General features: G+C 37.9%; 1 protein-coding gene across 1 annotated transcript; it reads right to left on the bottom strand.

Annotated features, from left to right (window-relative positions):
• Positions 1-6,065: 6,065 nt before the first annotated feature.
• Positions 6,066-27,297, bottom strand: klhl6.S (kelch like family member 6 S homeolog). The gene is made up of 7 exons (XM_018265850.2): positions 26,957-27,297; positions 22,124-22,289; positions 17,344-17,793; positions 13,740-13,977; positions 10,324-10,526; positions 8,990-9,203; positions 6,066-7,318 (listed from the first exon to the last, which is right to left on the bottom strand). The coding sequence occupies exons 1-7, from the start codon at positions 27,214-27,216 to the stop codon at positions 7,017-7,019; spliced, it is 1,833 nt and encodes a 610-aa protein (XP_018121339.1). The 5' UTR covers positions 27,217-27,297; the 3' UTR covers positions 6,066-7,016.
• Between the last annotated feature and the right edge of the window lie 434 nt (positions 27,298-27,731).

The raw sequence follows: 27,731 nt of genomic DNA on the forward strand, positions 1-27,731 counted from the left end.
CAGATTATCAGAAAAAAAACAATGCAAATATACAAACAACAGTGACTAGGTTATTTCTCTTGACATTAGCCCATAATACAGCATCAGACACATTTTTTTTTCCAGTGGGTGCATGTAAAAAGCTTTAGTGGCCAAAAAAAATAACATTGAAAATATCCAAATGGCCAACAGCACTTTCCATGTTCTTGGCAATGACAACAAAGAATAGTAATGAAGAAGGAAACAAATGACTATGTAAGTGTCTATCACTATAGCAGTGAAGGTTAGTACGCAGCTGCAATAGGCTGCAAATGTAAAAACAATCATTGTGAAACAAGTAATCTTATGAAGATACTAGTGAATGGCATTGCATGTGGATATGATTGTATTGAATAGGAAAAATTTGAGGTCTGAGACCATCACATTGGCAAGAAGAAGGTATCTTGTCTCTTAGTTTGTCCTTCTTTAGAATTAAAGAATTAAGAAAACCCAAAATTCTGAGAAGGATGGGGGAACACACTGCAGCACGTCATCCACAAAATCATTGTCTGCGGTTGTGTTAAAAGGTGAACCTGGGGACCAACAGTGCCAATTTACTGAGCAATTCACATACCCATCAGTCATACTCATTTGACATTTCACTTTTAAAACATTTCGGTCCTTAGGAACGCTAAATATAGAAGGAAAGGTGGGTTCCTTGTTGGATCTCCAGTCTGCATATGCCTATGTGAGAAGCCTTAAATTGTGAAAGAACACAACAATTAACAAAGGAATACAAGAGTAAATATATTTATTATTCCCTGGCTCACAATATCTGTTAAAAACAGATACATCCAAATTAAATTCCTCCATAGAGTGTACCTTACCCCACATAAGTTAGCTAAAATCTACCAGGGAGCATCAGATATATGTCCTAAATGTTATAATGATATAGGTACCTATTATCATGTATTCTGGGATTGCCCCCGGATACAGAGCTTTTGGAGGGAAGTGTTGGCATTTATAGAACGCACGTAAGAACTACCCAGTATCCTCTCTCCCAGCCTATATCTTCTGGGGATCGCTGGAACACTACCGATGCGCAAATATGAAAAACTTTGTTAAGAAAGTGATATTATTACAATGGAAGTCAGTATCACCTCCCTCACTGAGGTTCTGGAAAAAATTAGATAATGAGTCCTTGGCTAAGCAAAAACTGGTATATATTGCACAAAGAAGCCCTGATAAAATTGAAGGAAATTGAGGCCATGGTTGGAGTGTCAAACCCCAAGGTGTATACAGATACCCGCACCTACCTAATGCCCCCCTAGAGGGGCCTAAACAGGCCAACTGGGCTCACTCTTCTTCTTCTCTTCTCTTTATTCTCATCATTCCTCTTCTTCTGTTTCACTATTATGTATGTGTGTGTTTTTTTTTATTTTGAACAGACAGGAGTTGATCCTCTAACGTTTAATTGGCTTAACTCTAACAGGAAGTAAGAAGAGAAGCTGCGACTACTTTCATTCACTCATTTCCACCTGTTCCAACCACCTGCTGAAAAGGGGGGAGGAAGGAGGCAGAGGCACATGCTTAGGGTGCAATGGTGGGGGCAGGAACTAGCACTGAAAAAAACCTATGCTCCCTTCTCTTACTCTGGCCTTGCGTACCCAGCACTGCACTGACAAAGCAGCAGGAGGAGATAGTCAAAGCCGGGGGGGGGGGAGGGGAGATGGCTAGCTGCAGGGTTTGCTTCAGAATCCAGAAGTTTTTGCCCAAGTGTCATATATGCTCACACCCGGCCTCTAAATTGCAATATCACCTGGTGCACAGGGCCCTCACAACAAGCCCATTGTGTTTACTTGGTCAAACAAAAAAACCAACAACATTTCAGGGGCATGCCCCCGAAACTTGATGAAAGGGCACTCCCCCAAAACATTGTTTTTTTTTTTGTTTGACCAAATAACACAAGTGGCTTGTCCCCTGTTTGCATTGGCTTGAGTGCTGGTTCCTAATGTTTTATACTCAGCAAACTACAGTATCAAGTATATCATAACTGGCCAAAGGAACAAATACAGAACTCTGTTGAAATGTTACTAAGAGTGATACTGACACTAAAAAACTACATTTTAAAACATGAAAGTATTTTAAAAGTTACCCATAGGTCATGTTGAATACTTTATTGCAAAGTTATAAGTAGCTTTCAAAGACAATATTATGATAGATGTAAAAAAAAGTTTAATTTCTGGTGTCAGTATCTTTTTAAATTGATAGTGAAATCATTTTTTGGTCATTGTAGTTAGATTAATAACACTGCAACAACCCAGAATTTGTTTGGAGTATTTTCTTTCACATCCATTTCTTCTAATGAACATCTTGTATTAAGCTTGGGTTGGACCTTTTCTTAGGATAATACAAATGATTTATTATATGCAAGTTCTTTCGTTTTCTTGCTTCTTTTGCTTCTGCAGTTTTCCCCCTGTGATAATAACATTTATGGCTGACAATCATGGGTAAAAAGTTGCAGGGACAAAATTTCAAAATATACTAATGATTTATCAAGGGTCAAATTTCAAAGTGTAAAAAACTTCGAAATTCGACCATCGAATTGCATTACTTCGATATTCGAAGTCAAAGGTTTTTTTTATCAAATTTGGCCATATATGGTCGAAGTAAAATCGTTCGATCGTACGATGAAATCCTTCGAATCGAATGATTTAATCGATCGATTTTACTTCGACTTCTAAAAACTTAGCTAAATGTTGGCTATAGCTTCTAGGAGGTCCCCATTGGCTAACATAGCAATTCGGCAGGTTTAAGGAGGCGAAATGTCGAAGCCGAACTTTTTTAAAGAGACAGTACTTTGATTTTCGAAGTCAAACTTTTTTTTACTTTGAATCGAAGTTGAATTTAGGCCTATTTGATGGTCGAAGTACCCAAAAAATAGTTTGAAATTCAAAGTTTTCAAATTCGAAAATTCACTTCGACCCTTAGTAAATGTGCCCCGAACAGTATAAAAGTTGTATTTTTGTTGGGTTTAAGCAACACTAAGCCAGCAAAAATAATCAAAATATAATCAAAATATAGTGGTCCTCAAACCATAAACATTTCATCAGTGAAAATAAAAATGTTTTAATTAACAAAGACTGTTAGCAGTGTGTATCTGTACTTAGCAAAATATATATTACGTAGGAGAAATAAATTGACCACACTTTGTAAAGAGAAGGAACCTTTATCTAGATAGAACCTATCCATTATTAAACAATTCAGTTTGGCTGTAACGCAAGTTATATTTAATTAGCATTTGAAGCAAAAACTGTTCTTCTGAGTGGGAATAAGGATTTTGCTATGAGATTAAATTTAAGCTCTGATAAGAAACATACACAAGAAGCATAATCATTACATCGTATTACACTGCATTAATAAGGCTGTTGGTGTAATACAGTGCTGAGCTTTGCTCCTCTTTATCTGGATTTTTCCGTTTCTCACACAAAGGATTATCCTAGAATATTCTTAAATAACTGCTATAGCAAATAAGGTTGAACTATTGGCCTCGTACTGTCAGGTTTAACAATAGGAGTCTCACCAAAAATATAGAGTTTTAAACTTACCACTACATCTTTAAAAGTATCAATTTTTCAAAGCATACATAGAATATGAATCAAATCTTGCCTTAATCCTTTGAAAATAATATTTTTTTCCATGGAGCATGGGGCTTATTAGCAGTCAGTGTTCCCCCCACTCCTGTTTTTCAGTATGTAATGAATTGGTTATCAGTAGATAACGGTTTGTTGACTCTTTCAGCTTTATCCATACAGTACCAGAGGGACATTTTCCTTGGTTACTTCACTTGTGATTCACCATGTCTTTTATCCGCTACTTGCACTGAGTGTTCTTAATTGTGTGGTCTTTCATCTAAAAAACAATTAGCAATGTACGTGCGTGGAGGGGAGGACAAAAATGGTCCATGGCTTAGATCAAAAAGCCAGAATATAGATTCTTCAAAACGGTGAATTGTGGCTAGAACAGGAAGCAACAGTAAGGAGTTAAAACTCAAACTATAATGCTGGTCACTACTTGGAATGAACATGTAAAGATAGTTAACGGTGTGACTGGATGGGCATGTTGCTTCCATTCAGTTGTCAAATTCCATGTTTTCATTAAATGTAAGATGCCCACTCCCCCACCTTGGATTAATTCCATGTTGATGAACAAAGGCTACTTTGTAGGTTTGCAGGTTTTACCTTCCATGTTTCAACTTCATGAACATCCATCTGCAGTTGATTCTGCTACTGCACTGCTGTCATCAACATCCACAGTATATACACTAACCAGCAGCCTTCAAGAGCAGATGTGCCTGTGCACTTGTAAGTATATGGCTGTGCCTACAGGCTTTATGGGCAAAGGGTCAGACCAACATATGGCTATTAGTGATGGGCGAATTTATTTGCCAGACACGAATTTGCGATGAATATCGGCGATCCGCCGCCGGCGAATAAATTCGCGAAACAACCGCAAAAATTTGCCGGCGTCAAAAACGGACCGTTTAGACGCTGTTTCGCACATTTTTCGCCGTTTTGCAAATTTCCAGCGAAATTCGCAAATTTTTCGGAGAAACGCCCCAAATTCACCCATCACTAATGGCTATAGACTTAGGGGCAAATTCACTATGCGTTGGCCATTTTCGTTACTTCGCAAATTCACTAACGGACGCTGGCGTAACTTCGCTAGCGTAACTTTGCACCCTTATGCCTGGCAAATTTGTGCAACGGATGTAAATACGCAAATTCACTAACGCGCGCATTGTTCTGAACGCTACCTATTACGCTAGACTTCCTTCACCACCTCAGACCAGGCGAAGCGCAATAGAGTAGATAGGGATTTCTTCAAAAAAAGTTAACATTTTTTCTAAGTCCCAAAAAACGCTGGCGTTTTTTCTATATTATGGGTGATAGGCTGAAAAAGATCAAAAAATTTTTTGGGGCTCCCCTCCTTCCCCCCTACATTTTCTAACTCATGGCAACTTAACTATACAGTGGGCACAAGTGTAGGGCAAAATAAAAATTTTATTTGATGTTTTGAAGGTTTCCCAGCCATTTGTAGTGCTGCTACATATTCCTCTATTGAAATTTGAATTTGGCGCCGTATGCAAATTAACCATCGCTAGCGTAACTTCGCTTCGCTTAGCGAATCAACGCTAGCGCAACTTCTCAACCTTACGCTACCCCTGAGTGCAACTTCGGATTTTAGTGAATTTGCGAAGCGCTGATGAAACTACGCCTGGCGAAGTGCGGCGAAGTTACGCCTGGCGCAACTAAGAATCGTAGTAAATTTGCCCTTAAGCATCAATGTGTGTGTGTATAATGTGACATGTGTAGCATAACTATGAAAATATTTACATAATCTCGACTTCCTTGGTAAAATACTACTGGTTACAATGAATATATAGATGGTGTCAGATTTATCTAAACAAAACCCATAATCAATAACTCTCTGTCTGTTATGTTCACATCTATATACTGATAACTAACACGCACAAAATGTTATTGTATTTACTAACAGCAGATACTCAGGTCTCTACACTAACCATAAGAATACATTTCTAATGGGAATGGTGCTTAAGAGCCCTGTTTATCTAAAACTATTGCATCCTGACAACTTTTCTGAATGGCCACTTTCATGGATACACACAAGCAACAGTTGGCCAAACATAACAGATCCACTCGTTTGGAGAGCTTACAATCAATAATCAATTATCAATAGATCCAAATGTATTTACCTATGTTCTTGTCATAATGGGCTTATAGGTGAATTAGTCACAACAAACACAAACACAAATAGATATCACATATTATAAATGAGATCACATACTTTATTGCACAAAATATAAACCCATTGATTTAAGACAATTTACTTAAAAACACATCTATCAGTCTGCTGCTAGACAAAAAAAATCCTAACAATGCAGAGTTTTTAAATATTAAATAATAAATGCATAATAATTAGCGGTGACCAAATTTGCTGAAAAATTTGCAACACCACGGAAAGTCAATGGGCGTTTTCTCATTCAATTTTGGCAAAAATACATTGAAGTCAATGGGTGTTTTTCACAGTGACTTTTCCCACGCAAAATATTAAATAAAATTAAACGTTTTGCCACTAATAAATGCCTGGTGAAAAATTTCAGTTCAAAAATCTCTTTCAGGTTTATTCTTCCACTATCAATGACTTTCTGGAAATCCACAGGACAGCACAGTTAGAATTGTTTATCAAAGATGGTAGTGAAAAAACTTGATTGGCCTGCACAGATCCCTGAATCTGCCCAAATAAATACCAGTGAGATGAACTGAAACACTGATGTGAGCCAGGCCTGATTGCCCAACATTTTATGTATGAATGGAATAAAATCCCACAAAGTTCATTCACTTAGTGGCAAGCCTTCCCATAAGAGTAGAGGGTAAAGGCTTTTAGCAGCATAAAGAAGACCTTTGTCTTCTTGAAGAAAAGGAAGAAATGTTTTAATGTTTTAATAATGCATGATATTTTCATGAAAGAAATAGGATACTGTATGGATCACATATGGTCCTTACTGTAGACCTTCACTGGTTTGGTCTGCAGGTTTCATCATTAAAGCTTGCTGTTACAACCTTCCTGGTCACCTCCCACAGCATTCTATTGTTCTTTAAATATGTAAGAGTTCAAAGAGGGGCATGACTTGAGACCCAGAAAGTGATTTGGTACAACATGGTTGGTCAAATGGATCTGCAACTGAAATACTTATTATTAGGGACAATTTCCCACTGTGAAGGTCCTCTAAGAACCTTTGATTTTCAGTACTCTACTCAGCAAAAATGTACAGGTTATGTTGAAATGGGTTACATATATAATATGTACAAATTGATAACTGTTTCGATAATCTGCTGTTCCCTCTTTACATTGAAAAAGAGCACAGATTAGCTGTACCTCTGTAAAGTAAAGAGGAAGGGTGCATTGATTACAGTATATTGCAAAAAGGACGAGTCTCCAGTACAAGAGTCCAACAGAATTCTTCTGCTTTCTGGTCAGACAGAAACAGCTCCTGGTATTACCCTACGAATATGCGTGTAGGACTTTCTTATTGTTACACTGCTGTGATGTGAGACACCTCTTGGAAGAACACACTCTTCAGTCAGTTTTTCAGTCTCTGCATTCCAACACAAAACAGTTGCAATGACCTCATTCTTTTCATCTCGACCCCCGGTAATGAATATTTTATTGCAGCATGCAGCTATCCCACAGCTTGCCCTTTCATGGGTAAACTTTGTTACTAAACACCAGGTATCTTCAAGAGGGCTATACGAGTACAACGCTTTCATGGCTCCCCCTAAAAGACAAAAAAATAAAGGCATAATGTTAACTTTATGTGGATCCAATCATAGTATTGCAATATGAGAACCCTCCTAGTATTTACTCCCAGGCATGGTGTAGTGGTATATCCAAGGGCTATACCAGAAAATCTGCTACAGTATAAAAGGTAGCAGGACTTCTCCAAAGGCAACTGAAGACTGACTTTCGTGAACTCTAGCACCCCTGTGTCCTAGGGCTGAACAACTATCCCATGCTGGAGCGAGCACATTGCCCTCACTTAGCCTTTACCTAACAAATTTCTGTTTCATGCTGTATGTGTTGTTGCCTAGGAGAATATATAACTTCTACTGTAGGGGCTATTTGTCTTTCCTGCAAGAGTGCCATCTGAATAGAAGTTTTCACCCCTCCACATGGTTTCTTAGGTAAATCTAAACATATATCTAGTTTTATTCTCTTCTTGGAGAACTTCTATCAGATCAAAATTGAATAAAAATCTGGAAATCAATGGGGGAATATAATAAAAATAATATAATACAGGTATGGGACCCATCATCCAGAATGCTCAGGACCTGGAGTTTTCCGGATAATGGATCTTTCCATAATTTGGATCTTCATACCTAAAGTCTACTAGAAAATCATATAAACATTAAATGAACCCAATGGACTGGTTTTGTCTCCAATAAGGATTAATTATATCTTAGTTTGGATCAAGTACCAGGTACTGATTTATTATTACAGAGAAAAGGAAATCATTTTTAAACATTTGGATTATTTCATTATAATGGAGTCTATTGGAGACAGCCATTCCGTAATTCAAAACTTTCTGGATAAGGGGTTTCCGGATAATGGATCCCATACCTGTATATATAATAATAAAAATTCACAAATACCATTGTGAATGTTAGCGACCATGTTTGTGTCCTTTTTGACCAATGACAGACCTCAATTACTTCCTCACAAATTTGGTGACCAAATGGCTTCTGTGAACATTTGCAGTGGATGTAATACAATTTTACAATCGCAAAGCGTATTTTGCGACAAAATATTTAACAAAACTCCAGAGCAGGTGTTAACGATAACTTTTTTTTAGCAATGTAATCTTCGCCAGCGAATGATTTTACATTGCGAGTAGCGCAACACATTTGCAAAAACAACATTTTAAATAACACTTTTTTAAATTACATTCCCCCTCATGTTTAAGAGCCAGTTTTTTTGAAAAAAGACAACATAATTCTATGTTTACAAAAATACAGTGGCAAAGAATATGACTTAACTGCTGATATTTTTTTTCTCCAATTAAAAATAAGAAAAAGGTAATTTATTATGAGAATACAGAATCAGGCTCGAATATGTAGCAAGGCCACAAAGGCCCAGGTCTAGGGCGCCAAAATATTAGGGGCAGCATGCCGCCCAGCCACTCTCTGAGGAGCACTGAGGACCTGTGCGTTCACAGGGGGAGGGGAATGTGGGCGGGCAGGTGCAAGGATCGCACGGCCTAGGAGCACCCATGCAGGAAATCCGGCCCTGTACAGAATCGAATACGCTAGCCAAGTTTAATGTGATTACAGAAAGTACACTTATGATATATATTTAATCAACTTAAATAAATATAAAAGGGTATCATACAATATCCAAAAGTAAAGTTTTGAATTACATGAAATGAACCAGTAAAGAGCAGTGCACGTACCAACAACATAGATGTGATCATTGAAGCTCACGGCGTTGATGCATTTGGCTTCTACAGGCATTGGTGATTTTAAGCACCATTTATCGGTCTCTGGATCATAGCACTGAGTTTTATCTGTAGCCAACTTGCCATTTGGCCCACCACCAATGACATAGAGCTTCTTCTGGTAGGATGCGGCAGCAAAAGAACTTACACTGATGAGTAATGGAGCTACCTGCATAGAACAGAACATAAACACCATATTTAAACTAATTCTTCTTTTATGGCCCATCTTCTCAACAGTTCAATTGCTACATATGGAACATATATATATATATATATATATATATATATATATATATATATATATATATATATATATATATTGCGAGCTCGTCCAAAGTTTCCTCCCGAGGCAACAGCCACTGCCCTTACATCACATTATCTATCCTCCCTTCCAATTCTTCTAATACAACAATAGGGAATGGTCATAGTATATAGGCAAACAAGGCAAAAACTCCAACACTGAATTTTAACCATCAGCTTATTCAGTACTGCTCCTCATAATTATACTTCTGCTCAGCTCAAAATAGAAAATAGGCTTTATGCTGATGTTTTCATTTCTATTTTGCCTCTACAATATTTATCCACCCCTGTCTTACATTTGCTATAAAACCAATGGAACTTGACTTTCTTTTGGTTAGTGTCTAAAAGGAACCAACCACATTGCTGTATAGAGCAGAATATTGGCTTTCCATGACATTGCCATGTTTAAATGTTAATAACTTTTTTACATCAGGGTGACACAAGTGAATATTACAGTTTTTTGTGAGATGAACAGGTAGAGATACCGCGGCCCTCAGAAGACAGCAATGTATCCAAACCACTCAGGTAGAAAAAATAAACACCAATATTGATAATGAAAAGCCTTTTAATCTTCAGATATACTAATAACAGTTGAATCCTCTCTTTTATAACAGTCATGATGGCCTCCACCAAGCATACAAGAATGGTGGGCAATTCCATAAATAATCCACACACTTTAAATTACAACTGGAATAATAACCATTAAGTTTCTTAAAAGGGATACGTTTACATGGTGCTAGTTATTCCATTTTGTGCATGTTCTGTGCTTTTTAATGTAATGTAACTGCAAGACATTTGCAAGGTTTTATCATTTATGTCCTGGGATAAATGCTAAATTGAATCTCTATTTGTTAAAGTTAAAAGTAGATGTCAAGATGTGTATAGTTTTAAATAAATGTGTCTAAATTTAAACCACTTTAAATCTTGGACATATTGGACTCTTCCTTACACTTAGATATATACCCGTATATCAGTTTTTATATACTTACCTCTGTCCATCCATTGTGGAATGGGTCATAAACTTCCACACTGTAAATTCTCTGACTGCCATCAAATCCTCCAATGGCATATACTTTTCCACAAAGTGCGGCCATCTTATGCCTCCATCTGCCCACGTTTAAATATTCTATTTGTATCCATTTGTTAATGGAAGAATTATATTTCCAGACTTCCTGCTGGGTATCTTTACCCCCTGAAATAAACATTACAGGTTTTATTTTTACAGAAAGGATTAAAAATGAATTTTCTTCTTTGGCTGCACAGGAAAATGTCAAGCTTAAACCCATGCTTCAAATTAACACTGCAAATTCAAAAATGTGAGATAAATTCCATTTACAAAATCAGTAATTATTTTGGTGGAAAATAATAATAGAGCATTATTTTTTGGTCCACTCAGGGTCGGACTGGGTTGAAGGGACAATCATTATTAATTAAGATGTACAGTATATATATATAGAGTATGTAGAGATATGCATAAAATATGCCCCCTGAACAAATATATTGCATAAACAACTCATATGTAAAACCCTGCTTCATGTAAATAAACCATTTTCATAATAATATACTTTTCTAGTAGTATGTGCCATTGGGTAATCATAAATAGAAAATTGGCATTTTAAAAAATAAGGGCCGTCCCCTGGGATCCTATAATTCGCGGTACAAACAAACAAACTAAACAAACTATACATGTTAGGTCACATGAGCCAATTAACAGACAGAGTTATTTCTTTCGCTTCCCACACTTCTTCCTGTTACAGTTGGGGGCATATTTATCAGAGGTCTAATTTAGAGTTTATGGGAGCTTATAAAAACTCCCATAAACTCAAAATTCGGAAAAAAAAACAACCAATTTATTAAAAAATTTGAATTTTCAATTCAACCCTTGATAAAATCTGCCCCTGTAGTAGTAGTATTTCTGGTCAGGTGTTTAGGGATGGGCGAATTTTCGTTTCGACAAAAATTTGCCGCAGGCTAAATGTCGCAGACGCCCATTAAAGTCTATGACGCGCATCTTTTTTTTTTTTTTCGCACAACGCCATACAAGTCTATGGGCGTCATTTCTGCTGCGAAACAAGGCAAAATAATTCGCCCATCCCTACAGGTGATCTCTGAGGCAGCACACAGACCATCACGAAATGGTGCTTCAAGGCAAGAGATGTAAAAGGGCAATATTTACTTAAATATATATTCGGTAAGATTCATTAATAGGTCACTTAATTTGATATAAACTATTTGTTGCTTAAGTATTAATTTTGTGGGTATAGTTTTCCTTTTACATCCCCTACCTTACACGAAGTTCCATGAGGGAAAACTATGCTCTGTGGTAGGGATGTGTTCTTAAAGGAACAATAATACCAAAAAATGAAAGTGTTTTAAAGTAATTACAGTATAATGTATTATTGCCTTACACTAGAGAAACGTGTGTGTGTTTGCTTCAGAAACTTTACTATACTTTATATAAACAAGCTGCTGTGTAGCCATGAGGGCAGCCATTCAAGCACAGAATACAGAGTAGATAACACAAAAGTTCTGAAAAATCCCATTGTATACTACAGACAGAGCTTATCTGTTATCTGCTGTGTATCCTGTGCCTTTTCTCCCTTTTTCAGCTTTGAATGGCTGCCCCCATGGCTACACAGCAGCTTATTTATATAAGATACAATAGAGTTTCTGAAGCAAACACACCAGTTGTACCAGTGCAGGGCAACAGAGCAGTATATTTTTATTACTTTAAAACACTTTCATTTTTTGGTGTTAGATTTCCTTTAATGACCCAGGTGTATTAAGGGTATTTCCTTTTTTCGTAGTCTATAAAAAGGTAGAGGAGCCCATAGTTTTTCTCCCCGAGACAGCAGCTGGAATTGCTGGAGGGCCTAAGATCAAGGAAACTTTAGTTTGTAGCCCTAAGGTGAGGCTTCACCCTTTGTTAAAGTGAATGAGGAATTATTGCTGCTAGACTAGCTCACTAATATAGTACACTTTAAGGGGCATATTTATTAAGCTTTAAAACTTTCTGGTCGAGTTTTTAAGGGGAAAAAAGAAAATTCCTCCAGATTCAATGGGGCAAATTTACTAAAGGGTGAAGTGGCTAACGCTAGCGAAAATTCGCTAGCATGACGTCATTTTGTTACATCGCCGATTTACTAACGGGCGCTGGAGTAAATTCGCTAGCGAAGTGGGCCTACTCTAGCACTACTTCACATCCATACGCCTGGCGAAGTTGCGCTATGGCGAAGGGACGTAACTACGCAAATTCACTAACTTGCGCCAGACTTGCCTTCGCCACCTCAGACCAGGCAAAGTGCAATAGAGTAGATAGGGCTTGCTTCAAAAAAGTTAAAATTTTTTCCAAGTCCCAAAAAACACTGGGGTCTTTTACTTTTTTAAGGGTGATAGGCTGAAAAAGATCCTAAATTTTTTTGGGGTAACCCTCCTTCCCCCCTACATATCCTAACATATGGCACCTAAACTATACAGTGAGCACATGTATAGGGAATAATAAATACTCTATTTTATTTTATGAAGCTTTCCCAGGCTTGTTTAGTGTAATGTATTTGCTGCTACATATACTGTACGTCATTGTACTTTAACTTGGCGATGTATGTAAATTAGGCATTGCTAGCGTAGCTTCGCTTTGCTTGATGAATTAACACTAGCGAAACTTCTTGCTTCCCCGAGCGAAACTTTGGATTTTACTGAATTAGCGGTGCCCTGGCGAAGTGCGGCGAAGCTAACGCTTCTGCAACTTCGAAGGTAAGTAAGTTTGCCCCCAAAGCTGCTAAAAATTAAAATCCGAAAATACTCCAGCTAAAACCTGTCAAAGTCGTGTAAAAGTCAATGGCAGATGTCCTTTTTACAGTTGGAAGATGTTTTTTGCCTTTGTGATCTTCAAGGGTTTTGGGCTGTTTGCTGCTGGGTTTTTCAGGACACAATTTGAAAATATGTCACACGATTTTGCAGAGACTTTTCCCACACGTAGGATTTTCGTTCTGATTTTTTAGTAAATGAAGCCATATCGTGGTTGAGAGTTAGGTTTAATTTTTATTTTTAAAATAATAAGAAAAATTTGAGTTTTAATAAATACCCCGCCTAGGAATCAGTCAGGGTTATTTAGCAAGAGCAGCACAGTATTCCAACCAGGAAAAGTATTATAGAGTGAATAATCCCCAGGCAACACCTGTGCTAACACAGTGTCATACATCCTAGAAATAGCCCACTACCAAAATAACATTACACATATATATTATTCTCTCCATCCGACTCTTTTTTGATTCCTCCATTTATTCCGTGCTGTACAATGTAGTTCTCAGCCCATCAGTATTATCTGCTGCAAATTCCAGATCTATAATGTTGAATCTAACAATGTGACTTGAGCCAAAGCTATAGAATATGAATAAATACATACCTGATATATATACCTCATTTTTAAAGGTGATGCATGCAAATTCAACCCATTTTTTATTCTCACTTTCATTTTCATGGTCAGAAACCGGTAATTTGGCAACTTCAAGGCGACTTCTTCTCAGAGGATCAAGACAAGTCACCTCAGTGACAAACTTTTCATCTTTCGTGCATCCCCCGATGATCATGAACACTTCTGATTGGAACTCGTGGATGCGCGGTTTTGTCCTTTCCGAAATTACCTAGACGATAAAATAGTGATAGTCAGCTTATTTTATGCACAGCAATGACTCCTGCTTGGAGCGCCAAAACAAAAAACAGATGTGTTTTCTTGCCAGTGCCCGATCCCTTATGCTGTAACAGAAAATTGCTTAATACAAAATGAAAAATTATAATTTTTTTTTATAAATAAAAATGATAAAGTATACAGATATATGTTGTATAAGAGTAGGGCGTTACAGTTTTCACTAGTCACTGAAAAGGATTGTTCACTTTTTAGTATAATGTAGAAAGTGATATTGTGAAAAAAAATTGCAGTTGGTTTTAATTCTTTATTATTTGTGTTTTTTAAGGTTATTTAGCTTTTTATTCAGAAGCTCTCCAGTTTGCAATTTCAGCAATCTGGTTGCTAAGGTGTAAATTACCTTAGCGACCAGGCATTCATTTGAATAGGAAGTTGGACCATGAACTGGATAATAAAAAGTAGCAATAGCATAGTAACATAGTAACATAACAGGTGAGGTTGAAAAAAGACACACAAGTTCAAGTTCAACCTTTTAAGTCTATATATAACCTGCCTAACTGCCAGTTGATCCAGAGGAAGGCAAAAAAAACCATAACCCTGAGAGGGGGAAAAAATTCCTTCCTGACTCCAAAATTGCAATCGGACTAGTCCCTGGATCAACTTGTACTATGAGCTATCTTCCATAACCCTGTATTCCCTCACTCGCTAAATAGCCATCGGACTTCTGGGCATCATAGCCCAAAAGACTTCTGTGATGCCTAGAAGTCTGCAATAAAGGCAATTTTAATCCAAAAAGATTGAGTGGTGCTGTTCAATCACAATTGCTATATGCAGGATTTGTGCCAAAGTTATTTTGTTAGATTTTGTTTGTACAAGCGCTAATTCATCTGCTAGGAAAGGAAGCCCCACCCTATAAGATATATTGGATCTAACTGTCAATGACTATCTGATACCCAACTGCTGCATGAAGAGAGAATGAAGAGAAACAGATGCTGAGAGAGGAATAGGGAAGATACACTTGATCTGTGTCGGACTGATACCAGGAAAACTCCCGGTGGGCCCAGGTGTCTGTGGGCCCTCTTGCGTCTAAGTATTTGGCCTATTTGATGGTCATTCCCTTTTTTTTATGGGACAAAAATATATATATAATTAGATATAAAAGACTAGGAGAATAAAGAGCTTGAGTGAGGAGAGGAGAAATAGTAGTTTGGAAAGTGGGCCCACGATCTAAAGTTTTCTGGTGGGTCCCTGACATCCCAGTCCAACACTGCACTTGATTATTTCAGAAATAATGCAGACTATTTAATTGATTGTATTTAGAAAGTTTCTTATTTCAGTATGTTGACGTTTATATAAAATTTTCATTTGCGCAATAGCTCCACATGGTGTCACAGCGTGCTGTCTGTGCTTGAACTGTCCTGATCCTTAACATCTTGTGTTGCAATGCCTCTGTGGATTGTGAGTATTTAAACCTGTGAAACCTTTTCTTGGACAATAAACTTGTTCTGTTTGTTTTCTGCAAGAACCTTATTTTATCTTTAAGCATAGTAGCCTAAGTGAGTTGCAGTTCTACTACCCCTCCCCTTCATACTTTCCAAATAGCCCATTCCAGTGTCCAGAGTCCAGAGTAAACCGTGCTCAACTGTATTTAGCTGGACAAAACCTATTACAGCCCAAAATAGTATTACAGTTCCATTCAAGCCCAGATGTTCATCCACACAATTGTGCCTGATTTGTCACAAAATGCATGAAATGTTGAGTTGCATTTGCTGAATAAATTTACTGCAGTAGGTGCAGCACAATTGCACCAAGCACCAAGCACCAAGCCCCCTTGCAACAGCAATGACACTGGAATTCTAGAAAAAAAATGCTGTGTTGAAGAAAATATTGCACTCGGAACTGCACTTTGCTCACTGCGCTTGTCAGTGATCCCCTGGTGTTAATTAGACAGATATTACTGTAATACCTCTTATTGGAAATATAAAACTGCACTATTTGCTACTAAATGTACTGATATTTAGAACACCCATATATAACAGAAGCATGTAATTGCTGCAGTCTCTCTGAATGGGCTAAGGCAGTTCAACAGCTGGATTAAAGGCTTATATTTCAAAAACACGTTTACCAATGCAAACCCAAGTTCAAAGCACAGAAACTGATAAACAAAGGTACCTGGTCCTCATACAGGCCCAATTTAAGCACTAGTCTTTTTGGCAATAATCAGCAGCCCCTCTGGCATGTGCTACAGCAGGGATCCCCAACCTTTTTCACCCGTGAGCAATAGTGATGGGCGAATTTATTTGCCAGGCGCGAATTTGCGGCGAATTTGCGCGTTTCGCCGCCAGCGAATAAATTCGCGTAACGCCCGCGAAAATTCGCGGCAAAAACGGGCGCCGGCGTCGACAACGGGCGCCGGCGTTGAAAAAACGGGCGCCGGCGTTGAAAAAACGGGCGCCGGCGTCAAAACGGGCGCCGGCGTCAAAAACGAGACGCCGGCGCCGTTTCGCGAATTTTGCGCCGTTTCGCGAATTTCGCGAATTTTTCGGCGAAGCGAAACGGCGCAAATTCGCCCATCACTAGTGAGCAACATTCAGATGTAAAAAGAGTTAGGGAGCAACACAAGCATGAAAAATGTTCCTGGATGGAGCCAAATAAGGCTGTGATTGGCTATTGGTAGCCCCTATGTGGACTAGCAGCCCACAGGAGTCTCTGTTTGACAGTACACCTGGTTTTTATACAACCAAAACTTGCCTCCAAGCCTGGAATTCAAAAATAAGCACCTGCTTTGAGCCACTGAGAGGAACATCCAAGGGTTTGGGGAGCAGCATGTTGCTCATGAGCTACTGGTTGGGGATCACTGTGCTAGAGTTTCCAGACTGGGCCTGTTTCATTTTAATTCAGTATACACCGATTCTTCTTCACTAGTCAACATTGTCCGGAAGCAGGGCCAGAACTAGGGGTAGTCAGAGTGGGCACGTGCCTTCGGCGCAAATCTCAGGGGGCACCAGGCAAGTACCTTCTCTGCCTCCTACCCCCAGTCCTGTCCCCTCTCTCCACTCTGGCCAGTGTCTATTCACACATGGGGTTGCACGCCCATTCATTGAGTGCTGCAACTGGCCAGGTTGCCTAGGGCTCCTGGTCGGCCTGGCCCACTACTGTGTGGACATAATAGAACTAGCTGCAATTTTAAGGCATCACGATAATGTGTTAAAGGTCATTCCATTGTCTTGATCCCTGACATTAGGTGTCCATACATGGACAGGTTTGAGCTGTAGATTCAACCATACTTCCCATTTCTCTGTTCCTGAATGGGCACTTTAGAATGCATTTATTTGACTTACCATCTGCCCATTTGTGTACTCACCTCATTGCCAGCCATGTAGTAAATCCGTGCCTCCTGCATTAAAGGAAATACATCAGGGCATTGTCTAATGAGTTCATTGGCTTCAACATTGCCAACAAGATACCAAGGATCCAACAAGGGTAAACGGACACATTCCAATATTCTTGGCAGCAGGTCAAGTCTCTCTGACTTCTTATATTTTACCCAGTTTATTACAGTCTCAAACACTTGGGCTTCCTCTGTAACATACAGATCGTCGCTCTTCAGCATATGAAAAAGGATTTCGAAAGGAAGTTCCAAAAAATCCTCTTGGTTCAATACTTGGGAGAAATTCTGAATAATGTAGTTCTGAACCTGCCCCTTTAGAGATTCCAAAGAGTGGGCGTCTGCAAGCCTCAAAACACCAACACAGTTTTCTGGATGAAGGGCTTCGGTAAGGAAACTGGAACAGGCGTCCACCATCCTTAGAAACTAAAAGAGAACAAGATATTATTAAAGGGGTTGTCCACCTTTAAATTAACTTTTAGTAAGATGTAGAGAGTGATATTTTCAGACAATCTGCAGTTGGAGTTCATTTTTAATTATTTGTGGTTGTGTTATTTAGCTTTTTAATCAGCAGCTCTCCAATTTGCTTTGACTTGAATTAGATACTGGCATATGAATAGGAGAGGCCTGAATAGAAAGCCGAGTAATAAACAATAGCAATAACAATAAATGCGTAGCCTTACAGAACATTTGTTTATAGATGGGGTCAGTGACCCCATTGGAAAGCTGGAAAGAGTCAGAAGACAAGGGCAAATAATTGTAATATAAATAACTGAAAAGTTGAATTGGCCATTCTATAACATACTAAAGGGTAACTTAAAGATGAACTTTAATATACAAATAAGTCAAATATTTTTTTTGTTGCATTAAGCAAGTAAATTCAATTCTAAGCAACTTTTAAATATACATTTTGATTAAATGAATTCTGTATGTAATTGTAATTGTTACTGAAAGTACTACCTGCCTAACCTTTGCTGTTCCCTTTCCTTATGGTCCTGCCTAGATGTGAAAAATCACCGGCACAACAGGATATTTCTAGCAGGGAAACCCTTGCTCGTTTATTTGCGGATGCAATGTTTCGGGGCGTAACCCCTTTGTCAAGCAAGAGTTTGACAAAGGGGTTACACCCCGAAACGTTGCATCCGCAAATAAACGAGCAAGGGTTTCCCTGCTAGAAATATCCTGTTGTGCTGGTGATTCTTCACTTCTCTGTCTGTTGTGGAGGCTGCCAATACCTACTTCATCGAGCACCAGGTGTTACAAGATTCGGAGAGCCAGGGTGTGCGAGGTGACCCCCCTTTTTTTCCTGCCTAGATGTACCACTGGAACAATGGCCTCCAGCCATCGCCCCAATTTCCTTCCAACACCTTCCACACTGTTGTGAAACTCCTTCTCTACAGGTGTGTTAATGAAAGATAAGCAACTACTACGGGAATTGAGTCTAGAGTAGGAGGGCCGACTCATTACCTTATATAAGTGCTACGTACAGTCAGGACATAAATTCACTTCCAAAATATTGCTTTTAAAAACGTGTATTGGAAAGTTGCTGAGAGTAACATTCCGCAAAATGTTGTAGTTGGGTTTACTATCCCCTACGCATATATTCAATATATAACATGTAATTCTTGAGCCGCCCAAATGCTATTTCACTATCAGGACAGATTTGTTGTTTATGCTAACTCTGCATCCGAGTTAAGAATGAGTTATTATAGGTTACTGGGTGACAAGCCTTGATCTAATATAGTAGTGGGGCGTGTGTTCAGCACTCGTATCATAAATATTGCATTATTTTTGGAATAAGTCAAAGCTGTACTTTTCTGGCAAAGATGATAAGTTATAGTGATGATTTATTTGGGGGTGTAGCTTTAAAATTATAAGCATCTCTGTACAGCTTCCTTTTACATTGCACTCTCATCACACTTTAGAAAGATCCGCACTCTCAGGACTTTTTTTAGATTTTTCCTACAATCATTCGAACGAATGAATTGCGGTAAATCCTTTGACTTCGATATTCGAAGTCGAAGGATTTTACTTCGACAGTCGAATATCGAGGGTTAATTAACCCTCGATATTCTACCCTAAGTAAATGTGCCCCATAGTGTCAAATACAAGAGTCCTCTGTTTTAAAAATAGTGGTGAGCACAACTTTCCCTTGTTTGTTATAGTTTATACAGGAGCAATGACCAGCTCCATGTTGTAGCTCCCACCCTTCCCAGCTATAGTCAGGTGATCCCACTGGTGTCTAATAAAAGGGCAGCCAAGTTTGGGAGGTTTACTTTGAAAGCAGCAAGTTAAGTTGCAGGTAAAACCAAGTCCCTTTGTAAAATGTATAATGAAGCAATAGAATTCTTAATGAATCAGATGAAATTGAGTGTAGGACTGGCCAGATATGGGATGACTTTGACGTAGTTGGCCAGCTTAAATATATTGCAATATATGGACAAACAATCCCTGTTTTGTTTAAAGGGTAAGGCATTTTTTAGTAGCAGTATGCACAAAATGTCGCTGTCTTAAATATATTGATAATGGGTTGAGTGCAGAGGACTCTTGTATTTGACTATATGTATTTTGTGGTCACAGCCTCATTGCACCCCCGCCTAATGGTTTTAAAAAATAGTGGCGAGCACAACTTTCCCTTGTTTGTTATAGTATATATATATATATATATATATATATATATATATATACCAATGTTTCATAGACCAGCACTCCCTTTGATGTGTGAATAAATAATCTTTTATTGCATCTTTATCCAACGTTTCGGTCCCTGTTGGGACCTTTTTCAAGGATGATCATCACCCCTTTTTTCATCCAAAGGCTTCTAGGTGGCTAACCTGAAGTTTTACATAATACAAATGATAGAATTGTAATTGAAGTCCTCAGTGTATGGGAGTTTGGTCGAAGCTGTTTTAATAAAATAATGAGCAGAATTCCGATTTTAGTAAATAACCCCCAAAATGTATTTCAAAATAAATGGTGTCAGGAGCTTTTGTTATGAAATTGTTCACTGCTAGTTCAGGGTATATATTTTATTCTGACTCTCAGCATCTCTGATCATTATTGAGAAGATGTTAGTTGGGTATTTATCTAACAAGATCCACAAATCAGAATTATGGAACTCCTTTATTGTTTTTTGTACTGCATAGTCTGATGCTTCCATAATAAGCAGGTGAAGATGTCGTTTTGTGATCTACTCTAGACCTTCATCTTCTGTTTTCTAGATGAGGGTTGTTTCAGTAACATGGATTAAGAAAATTTACTAAAAAACAATTAAAATCTAAGTCATATTGTGAATACAACTTTGTTATTATTATATACAAGGTACTGTTTTATCATTACAGGAAATCGTTAAAAAAAACAAGAAACACTTGCTTGAAATGAACTCCATAGGAGATTTGGAACTTTCTGGATATCAGGTTAAGAAGGGCCAAGTTTATATGGGGTGTGACATATAAATATATAATATAAATAATTTGGCATGGACAAGATGGATACATATTTTGGCATGAACAAGGGCTACTAAATCAAAAATACAAATGAATGTCATCAAAAATAGCATCTTGGAGTTGTTTCACGGAAGGGAGATGGTGGAAATCATTATGACCATCCATGACTTGATACTAGAAGCATATATAGCAACACTGAGACCAGTGGAGACCATTGGAGGGGTCAGCTGGGGTGCGAAAGAGAAGTAGGATCAACCTAAGTACAAGTATAGGGGCAAATATCATCAATGTGTGATCATCAGCTTTAAAGCAAGAGCATGTGATGAAGTGATTGCCCAAAGCATAATTCTGTGATCCATCTACAACATACAATTTGAATTGTATCCAGATAAAGTAGGGTTTTTACTGAAAGATCTTTGAATGACTGACATTCACCCAGCATGAATGCAGCATGTGAATTTATGACATTTCTTGTATTGTCCACTCTCAGAGAAATATTCAGTCAGAGCTCTTTTTAAGGGCTGTCACTGTGGGCTCCAAAAATAGTAGAACAACAACTGAAGGAAGGAAACCTGTGGGAAAGCTCAACAACATTTCACACATTCAAGTAGTCAGTGCCCACAGCAATGAAGTTAATAGCCTCCAGGGAATCTAATGCTTTATTTACCAGTAGGTCTTTCCAACTGACGCGAGGTCACCCATTCTGTTTAGAAGAAAAGAGGTTCCATCTAAATATTTGGAAGGGTTTTTTTTACAGTGAGAGCTGTGAAGATGTGGAATTCTCTCCCTGAATCAGTGGTACAGGCTGATACATTAGATAGCTTTAAGAAGGGGTTGGATGGTGTTTAGCAAGTGAGGGAATACAGGGATATGGGAGATAGCTCATAGTACAAGTTGATCCAGGGACTAGTCCGATTGCCATTTTGGAGTCAGGAAGGATTTTTTCCCCTTCTGAGGCTCAAAGGGTTTTTTTTTTGCCTTCCTCTGGATCAACTAGCAGTTAGGCAGGTTAAAATAGAGTTAAAAGTTTGAACTTGATGGATGTGTGTCTTTTTTCAACCTAATTTACTAACTTACTATATATATATACAATTTACATGCAGCACAGCCTTTGCCTGGCCTGCCTTCACTATACAGTGCAGCTTCTGTCAAGTTGGTATATATTTCCTCATGAATCTAAGGACGAATGCATAGACGAATGTTGGAAATCAGCAAGTAAACTTCACTTCTATACCAATACTTCTAGCAATACCTGCAATAACTTTCACAGTACTAAGTCCACAAAAACGAATTGCATTTTTTTAACACACCTGGAAAAGGCTAGCAGCTTCTAAGATTTTTTGCACATTAAATTTTGTAATCACCACTTTGCTTGTGTATGTATAATCCAAGATGATCTGCATGGTCTCTGAATCAACTCCTTGAATTATTATTTTTTCTTCATATTTTTCTTTCAGGTCATTACAGAACATGGCCCTGGGAGAAAATGAAAATATAAACATAATTTAGTGTACATCAAAAGCTTTGAAATTGATCCATTATAAAGCAACTCGCCATTTTAGGTGCTATATTTAAGTATGTATATTTTTACTTATATAGTACAGATATAGGATTATATCGCCAACAATGTGGATTAGTGCAGTTTAGTTGGGATCAAGTATAAGGTACAGTTTTATTATTATTAAAGGGAAAAAGGAATTAATTTGTACAATTATTTGCTTAATATGGACTCTATAGGAGTTGGCCTTTCCATAATTTGGAGTTTTCTGGTTAACAGGTTTCCGGAAAAGCAATCCCATAGCTTTACTGCTTGTATACATTCTGTTGTATATGGAAATTGAACAGTAGATTGTAAGGCAGAGGCAGAGTCCTCTCTTCCTCTTGTATTGGTTATTGGTAGTTTTTGTGTGTTTAAAGGAGAACTAAACCCCCAAACTAATGAAAACCCCTACCCCCTACCCTCCATAGTCCCCCCTATCTGTTTCCCCCAACACAGGTGTTAATACCTGTAAATTCTTTCATTACCCCTCGATACAGAGTCAGCGCAGCGGAGCTCACGGGCGCAATCTTAGCCACTTTGGGAATCTTCGGGTCCCTTCAGCAATTTCTGTGGCTGTCGGCGCATGCACAGTTGTTTGGGACTGGAAAATTGTTAACTGCGCATACGCTGATGCACCGCTTACTTACTGAAGACTCTCTACACGGTGAAGATGGCGCTGGTGAGCTCTGCTCTGCTGGTTTTCATTAGTTTGGGGGTTTAGTTCTCCTTTAATGTATACATGCATTAATTAAAATTACTGGCATTTTACAAATACATATTATTAATAATAAAATAATAATAATAATAATATTATATACAGTATATAGAAAGAGAGTGAGTGAATGTTAATGCTTTATTCTGAAAAGCTATATATACCATTTCTATAAGCAGTGTATATCCTCTTTGTTCTGTGCATACAATTCAAAAAACTATCATACTATACAATATAGAATAATATTATTTAATATTTTGTAAATAATAATATACAATAATAAATAAAGGGTAAAAAAAACCCCTACCTAAATACTTTTGATCATTAATTTGTGCAGTCAGTAAACCTTAGTAAACTATACTTTAATTTATGTATGTGTAACGACAGATATACTTGTACATATTTTATTTTTCAAAATGTATTTTTAAATTAAAAGAAATATAAACAGTAAAAATAGAAAAAAAGCATCCAAATGGCTTCTCCCTACTTGTCCGACCCTCCTTGAGCTTATCTCAGCAAAACAAAGCAGGGGAAGCAAAGCAGTTGAAGCTCCTATCACTCATATAATAGTTACCAGTTCCCTTGAATTGTGTGGTACCTCCTTGCTTCACCTGCTTATCTACACAGGTCACATAGCAGCTGCAGTAGAAAGAATGTCTGCCTATGGTTTATACAGTATATATGAACAGGAAGATAAAACTATATGTATATGCCTTGCAGACTTCTTTAGGGCAGAAGGCAATGTTTGTGAAAGGTCCAACCATTGCACATCGCAATGTATCCTTGTAACACTGATTATTATTTTGTTACAGCACTGGGTGCAACGGTAAATACGTTTACTGAGAATATGTACAGCCTTTATGAGAAGAGTTCATTGTTGACAATTGTTAACAGAGAGTAAAGGACATGGGACAACCAGCTAATGTCAAATACAAGAGTCCTCTGCACTCAACCCATTATCAATATATTTAAGACAGAGACATTTTGTGCATACTGCCACTGAAAAATGCCTTACCCTTTAAACAACACATATGGGATGACTTTGACGTAGTTGGCCAGCTTAAATATATTGCAATATATGGACAAACAATCCCTGTGTTGTACAAAGGGTAAGGCATTTTTCAGTAGCAGTATGCACAAAATGTCTCTGTCTTAAATATATTGATAATGGGTTGAGTGCAGAGGACTCTTGTATTTGACTATATGTATTTTGTGGTCACAGCCTCATTGCACCCCCGCCTAATGGTTTTTAGAAAATAGTGGTGAGCACAACTTTCCCTTGTTTGTTATAGTTATACAGGAGCAGTGACCAGCTCTATGTTGTAGCTCCCACACTCTCCAACTATAGTCAGGTGATCCCACTGGTGTCTAATAAAAGGGCAGCCAAGTTTGGGAGTTTTACTTTGAAAGCAGCTAGTAAGTTGCAGGTAAAACTTAGTCCCTTTGTAAAATGTATAATGAAGCAATAGAATTCTTAATGAATCAGATGAAAATTAAGCGTAGGACTGGCCAGATATGGGATGACTTTGACGTAATTGGCCAGCTTAAATATATTGCAATATATGGACAAACAATCCCTGTGTTGTTTAAAGGGTAAGGCATTTTTCAGTAGCAGTATGCACAAAATGTCTCTGTCTTAAATATATTACCAGCATCGACAGCACCTCTCAGGTTCATTTCTTATTACAGGTATGGGATCCCTTATGTGGAAATCCAAAAGCTGAAACTTTCTTCCATGAGGGGATCTCCCACAGAACTCGTTAATAATTCACATTTTTAAAAATGATTTCCTTTTTCTCTGTTATAATAAAACAGTACTTGATGGTAACTAAGCTGCACAAAATCCATATTGGTGGCAAAACAAATCTGTTAATTTAATTTTTTAATTATTTTTAATCAATTTAAGGTATAAAGATCCAAACGACAGAAATATCCCCAAGCATTCCAAGTAACAGATCCTATACCCGTACTAAAGTTATTCCTTTTAACTATATCTACTTATTCATGGCAGCTGTACGCTGTAGGGATATTACTGGGCCTGCATTAATCAGCAGCAATATGATTTGCCACTTGCTTGTGATATGTTTAGATAACACAATCATTTGGAGTATTCAGTGCAAATCAAAGAAAGCAGACTGAAATTTTGTGTCTTGCTATGATTCCTAGCAAATCCAGGTTTGTAAACATTAATTCTCTTCTCTCTACTTGCTGCCATATTGGCAAGATTGGTGCCAATAAGATTTAGGCCTGTAAATCTTTCACAATAATCCAAACAGCTGCCATCGTTTTAGAATATAACCTAAGATATAACCCATGATTAGTTTATTGTGAGATTAATGATTCTAGCATATTTAAAGGGGTGTTCACATGTTAAACATACTAAAAGTTAACTTTTAGGGGCAAATTCACTAACCTCCGGATATTTGCCAGTGATGGCTTCGCTCACATCGCCACACTTCGCCAGGTGAAAATTCACCAAAATGCGAAATTGCGTCCAGCGCGCCGAGCACTGGCGAATTAGCGCTAGCGTTACTGCGGCATGCGAAAAGAAGTTGCGCTAGCGTTTGTTAATTTGCATAAGGCGGGAATTAAAAGTTGAATGGACGTATATGTTGCAGCCAATACATTACATTACACAAGCCCGGGAAACCAAAATAAAATAAAGTTGTTATATTGCCCTACACATGAGCCCAGTGTATAGTTTATGTGCCATATGTAAGGAAATGTAGGGGGGAAGCCGGGTACCCTAAAAAAATGTACGATCTTTTGCAGCCTATCACCCTGAAAAACTGAAAAGTCGCCAGCGTTTTTGGGACTTAGAAAAATGTAAAAAAAATTTGAGGAACTCCTATCTACTCTATTGCACTGTGCCTGGTCTGAGGTGGCGAAGGCAAGTCTGGCGCAAGAGGTAACGTTCATTAAAATCCGCATCTTAGTGAATTTGCGTAGTTACGTCCATTCACCTGGCATTAGAGTGTGAAGTAGCACTAGAGTCTATCTCCTTCGCTAGCGAATTTACGCCAGTGTTAGTCACTTCGCCCTTTAGTAAATTTGCCCATTAGTATGTTAGAGAGTGGCCAGTTCTAAAAGCATCTTTTCAAATGTTATTAATTTTTTTATTTTCTATATTTTTTTTAATTATTTTACTTCTTCTTCTGACTTTTGGGGGTCACGGACCCCATCTAAAAAACAAATGCTCTATAAGGCAAAAAAGTTATTGTTATTACTGCTTTTGTTTACTCAACTTTCTATTTAGGTCCTGGCTTGTCACTGACAGTATCAGGAGGGATATACGTGTATGAGACCTATTATCCAGAATGCTTGTGGTTTTCTGCATAAGGCTTCATTCCTTCATTCTGTTTGGATCACCATACCTTAAATTTAATAAAAAATCATTTAAACATTAATTTAACCCAAAAGGATTGCTTTGCTTCCAATAAAGATTAAGGGGTTATTTACTAAACTCCGAATGCAAAAATCATGAAAAACTTGTGATTTGTTTTAGAAAATCTTACTTTTCAAAAAATGATCGGAGTTCGTAACAGAAAATATTGAGATAAATTTATACTTTGATGAATAACCCCCTAAGTATACAGTATGTTAGTTGGGATCAAGTACAAGGTACTGTTTTATTATTACAGAAAAAAAGGAAATCAGTTTTTAAAATTTAAATTACTTGATGAAAATGGAGTCTATGGGAGATGGCCTTCCCGTAATTTGAGCTTTCTGGATAACAGGTTTCCGGATAACTGATCCCATATCTGCATTTAGAAGGCTAACATTGTCCTGTCTCCGAAGTCACATTTTGCGTCCAATAGACATTTTTAGAAACCTGTACTGCAATGACTCTGTAATGCATTGTTTGAAAGTGTAGGCCCAGCCGTCTCTTACCTGAAATAATTGCTCGCTGCCGCCAGAACCACCCTGTGACATGGGAACTCCTTGTTACCAACGCACAGGGCAACATCTGTCAGGGAGTTTTCAAGCCTTAGGTTTTCTAGCCCACTCTGTAGAGCCAAAGTAAATCCTGTGTCATCAAATTTTCTGTCATCACCACTGGAGTTCTCAATGAGCTCGCCCAGTTCTTTGGGGCACTCGCTGTTCAATGAAATAATAAAGTCGTCTGAGCTTTTCTCCACCAACTCTCCCATGGCTGTTAGTTGTAAGCAGTGTGGTGTTGTGATGATTGTAACTCCGCTCTTTGAGATGCCGTTAGGTCACACTTAACAAGTAAAAAGAGGATTTCCTGTCCAAGGCTCAAAAGTTATCTACAACTATCACACTCAAAACAGGAAACCTTGCACTTTCTTAGTCGACAGACTGCAGTTTTCAGTTCCATTTATCAAGTGTAACCTGAATGAGCAATAGGGGTTCCTTATCCTGCAGCATTCAGAATTTTTATAAGCTAAACAAATCATTTATTTGTCTAACGTGCAAAGTGCTTCCAAGAAACAATAAGGGGCAAATTTACTTATGGTCGAATATCGAGGGTTAATTAACCCTCGATATTTGACTGCCGAATGGAAATCCTTGACTTCGAATATCGAAGTCGAAGGATTTAGCGCAATTCGTTTGATCGAACGATCGAACGAAATATCGTTTCGAATGAAGGATTTTAATCCATCGATCGAACGATTTTTCTTCGACCACAAAATACTTCCCCATA

The sequence above is a fragment of the Xenopus laevis genome, chromosome 5S (genome assembly GCF_017654675.1).
Source record: "Xenopus laevis strain J_2021 chromosome 5S, Xenopus_laevis_v10.1, whole genome shotgun sequence".
Lineage (NCBI taxonomy): Eukaryota > Metazoa > Chordata > Amphibia > Anura > Pipidae > Xenopus > Xenopus laevis.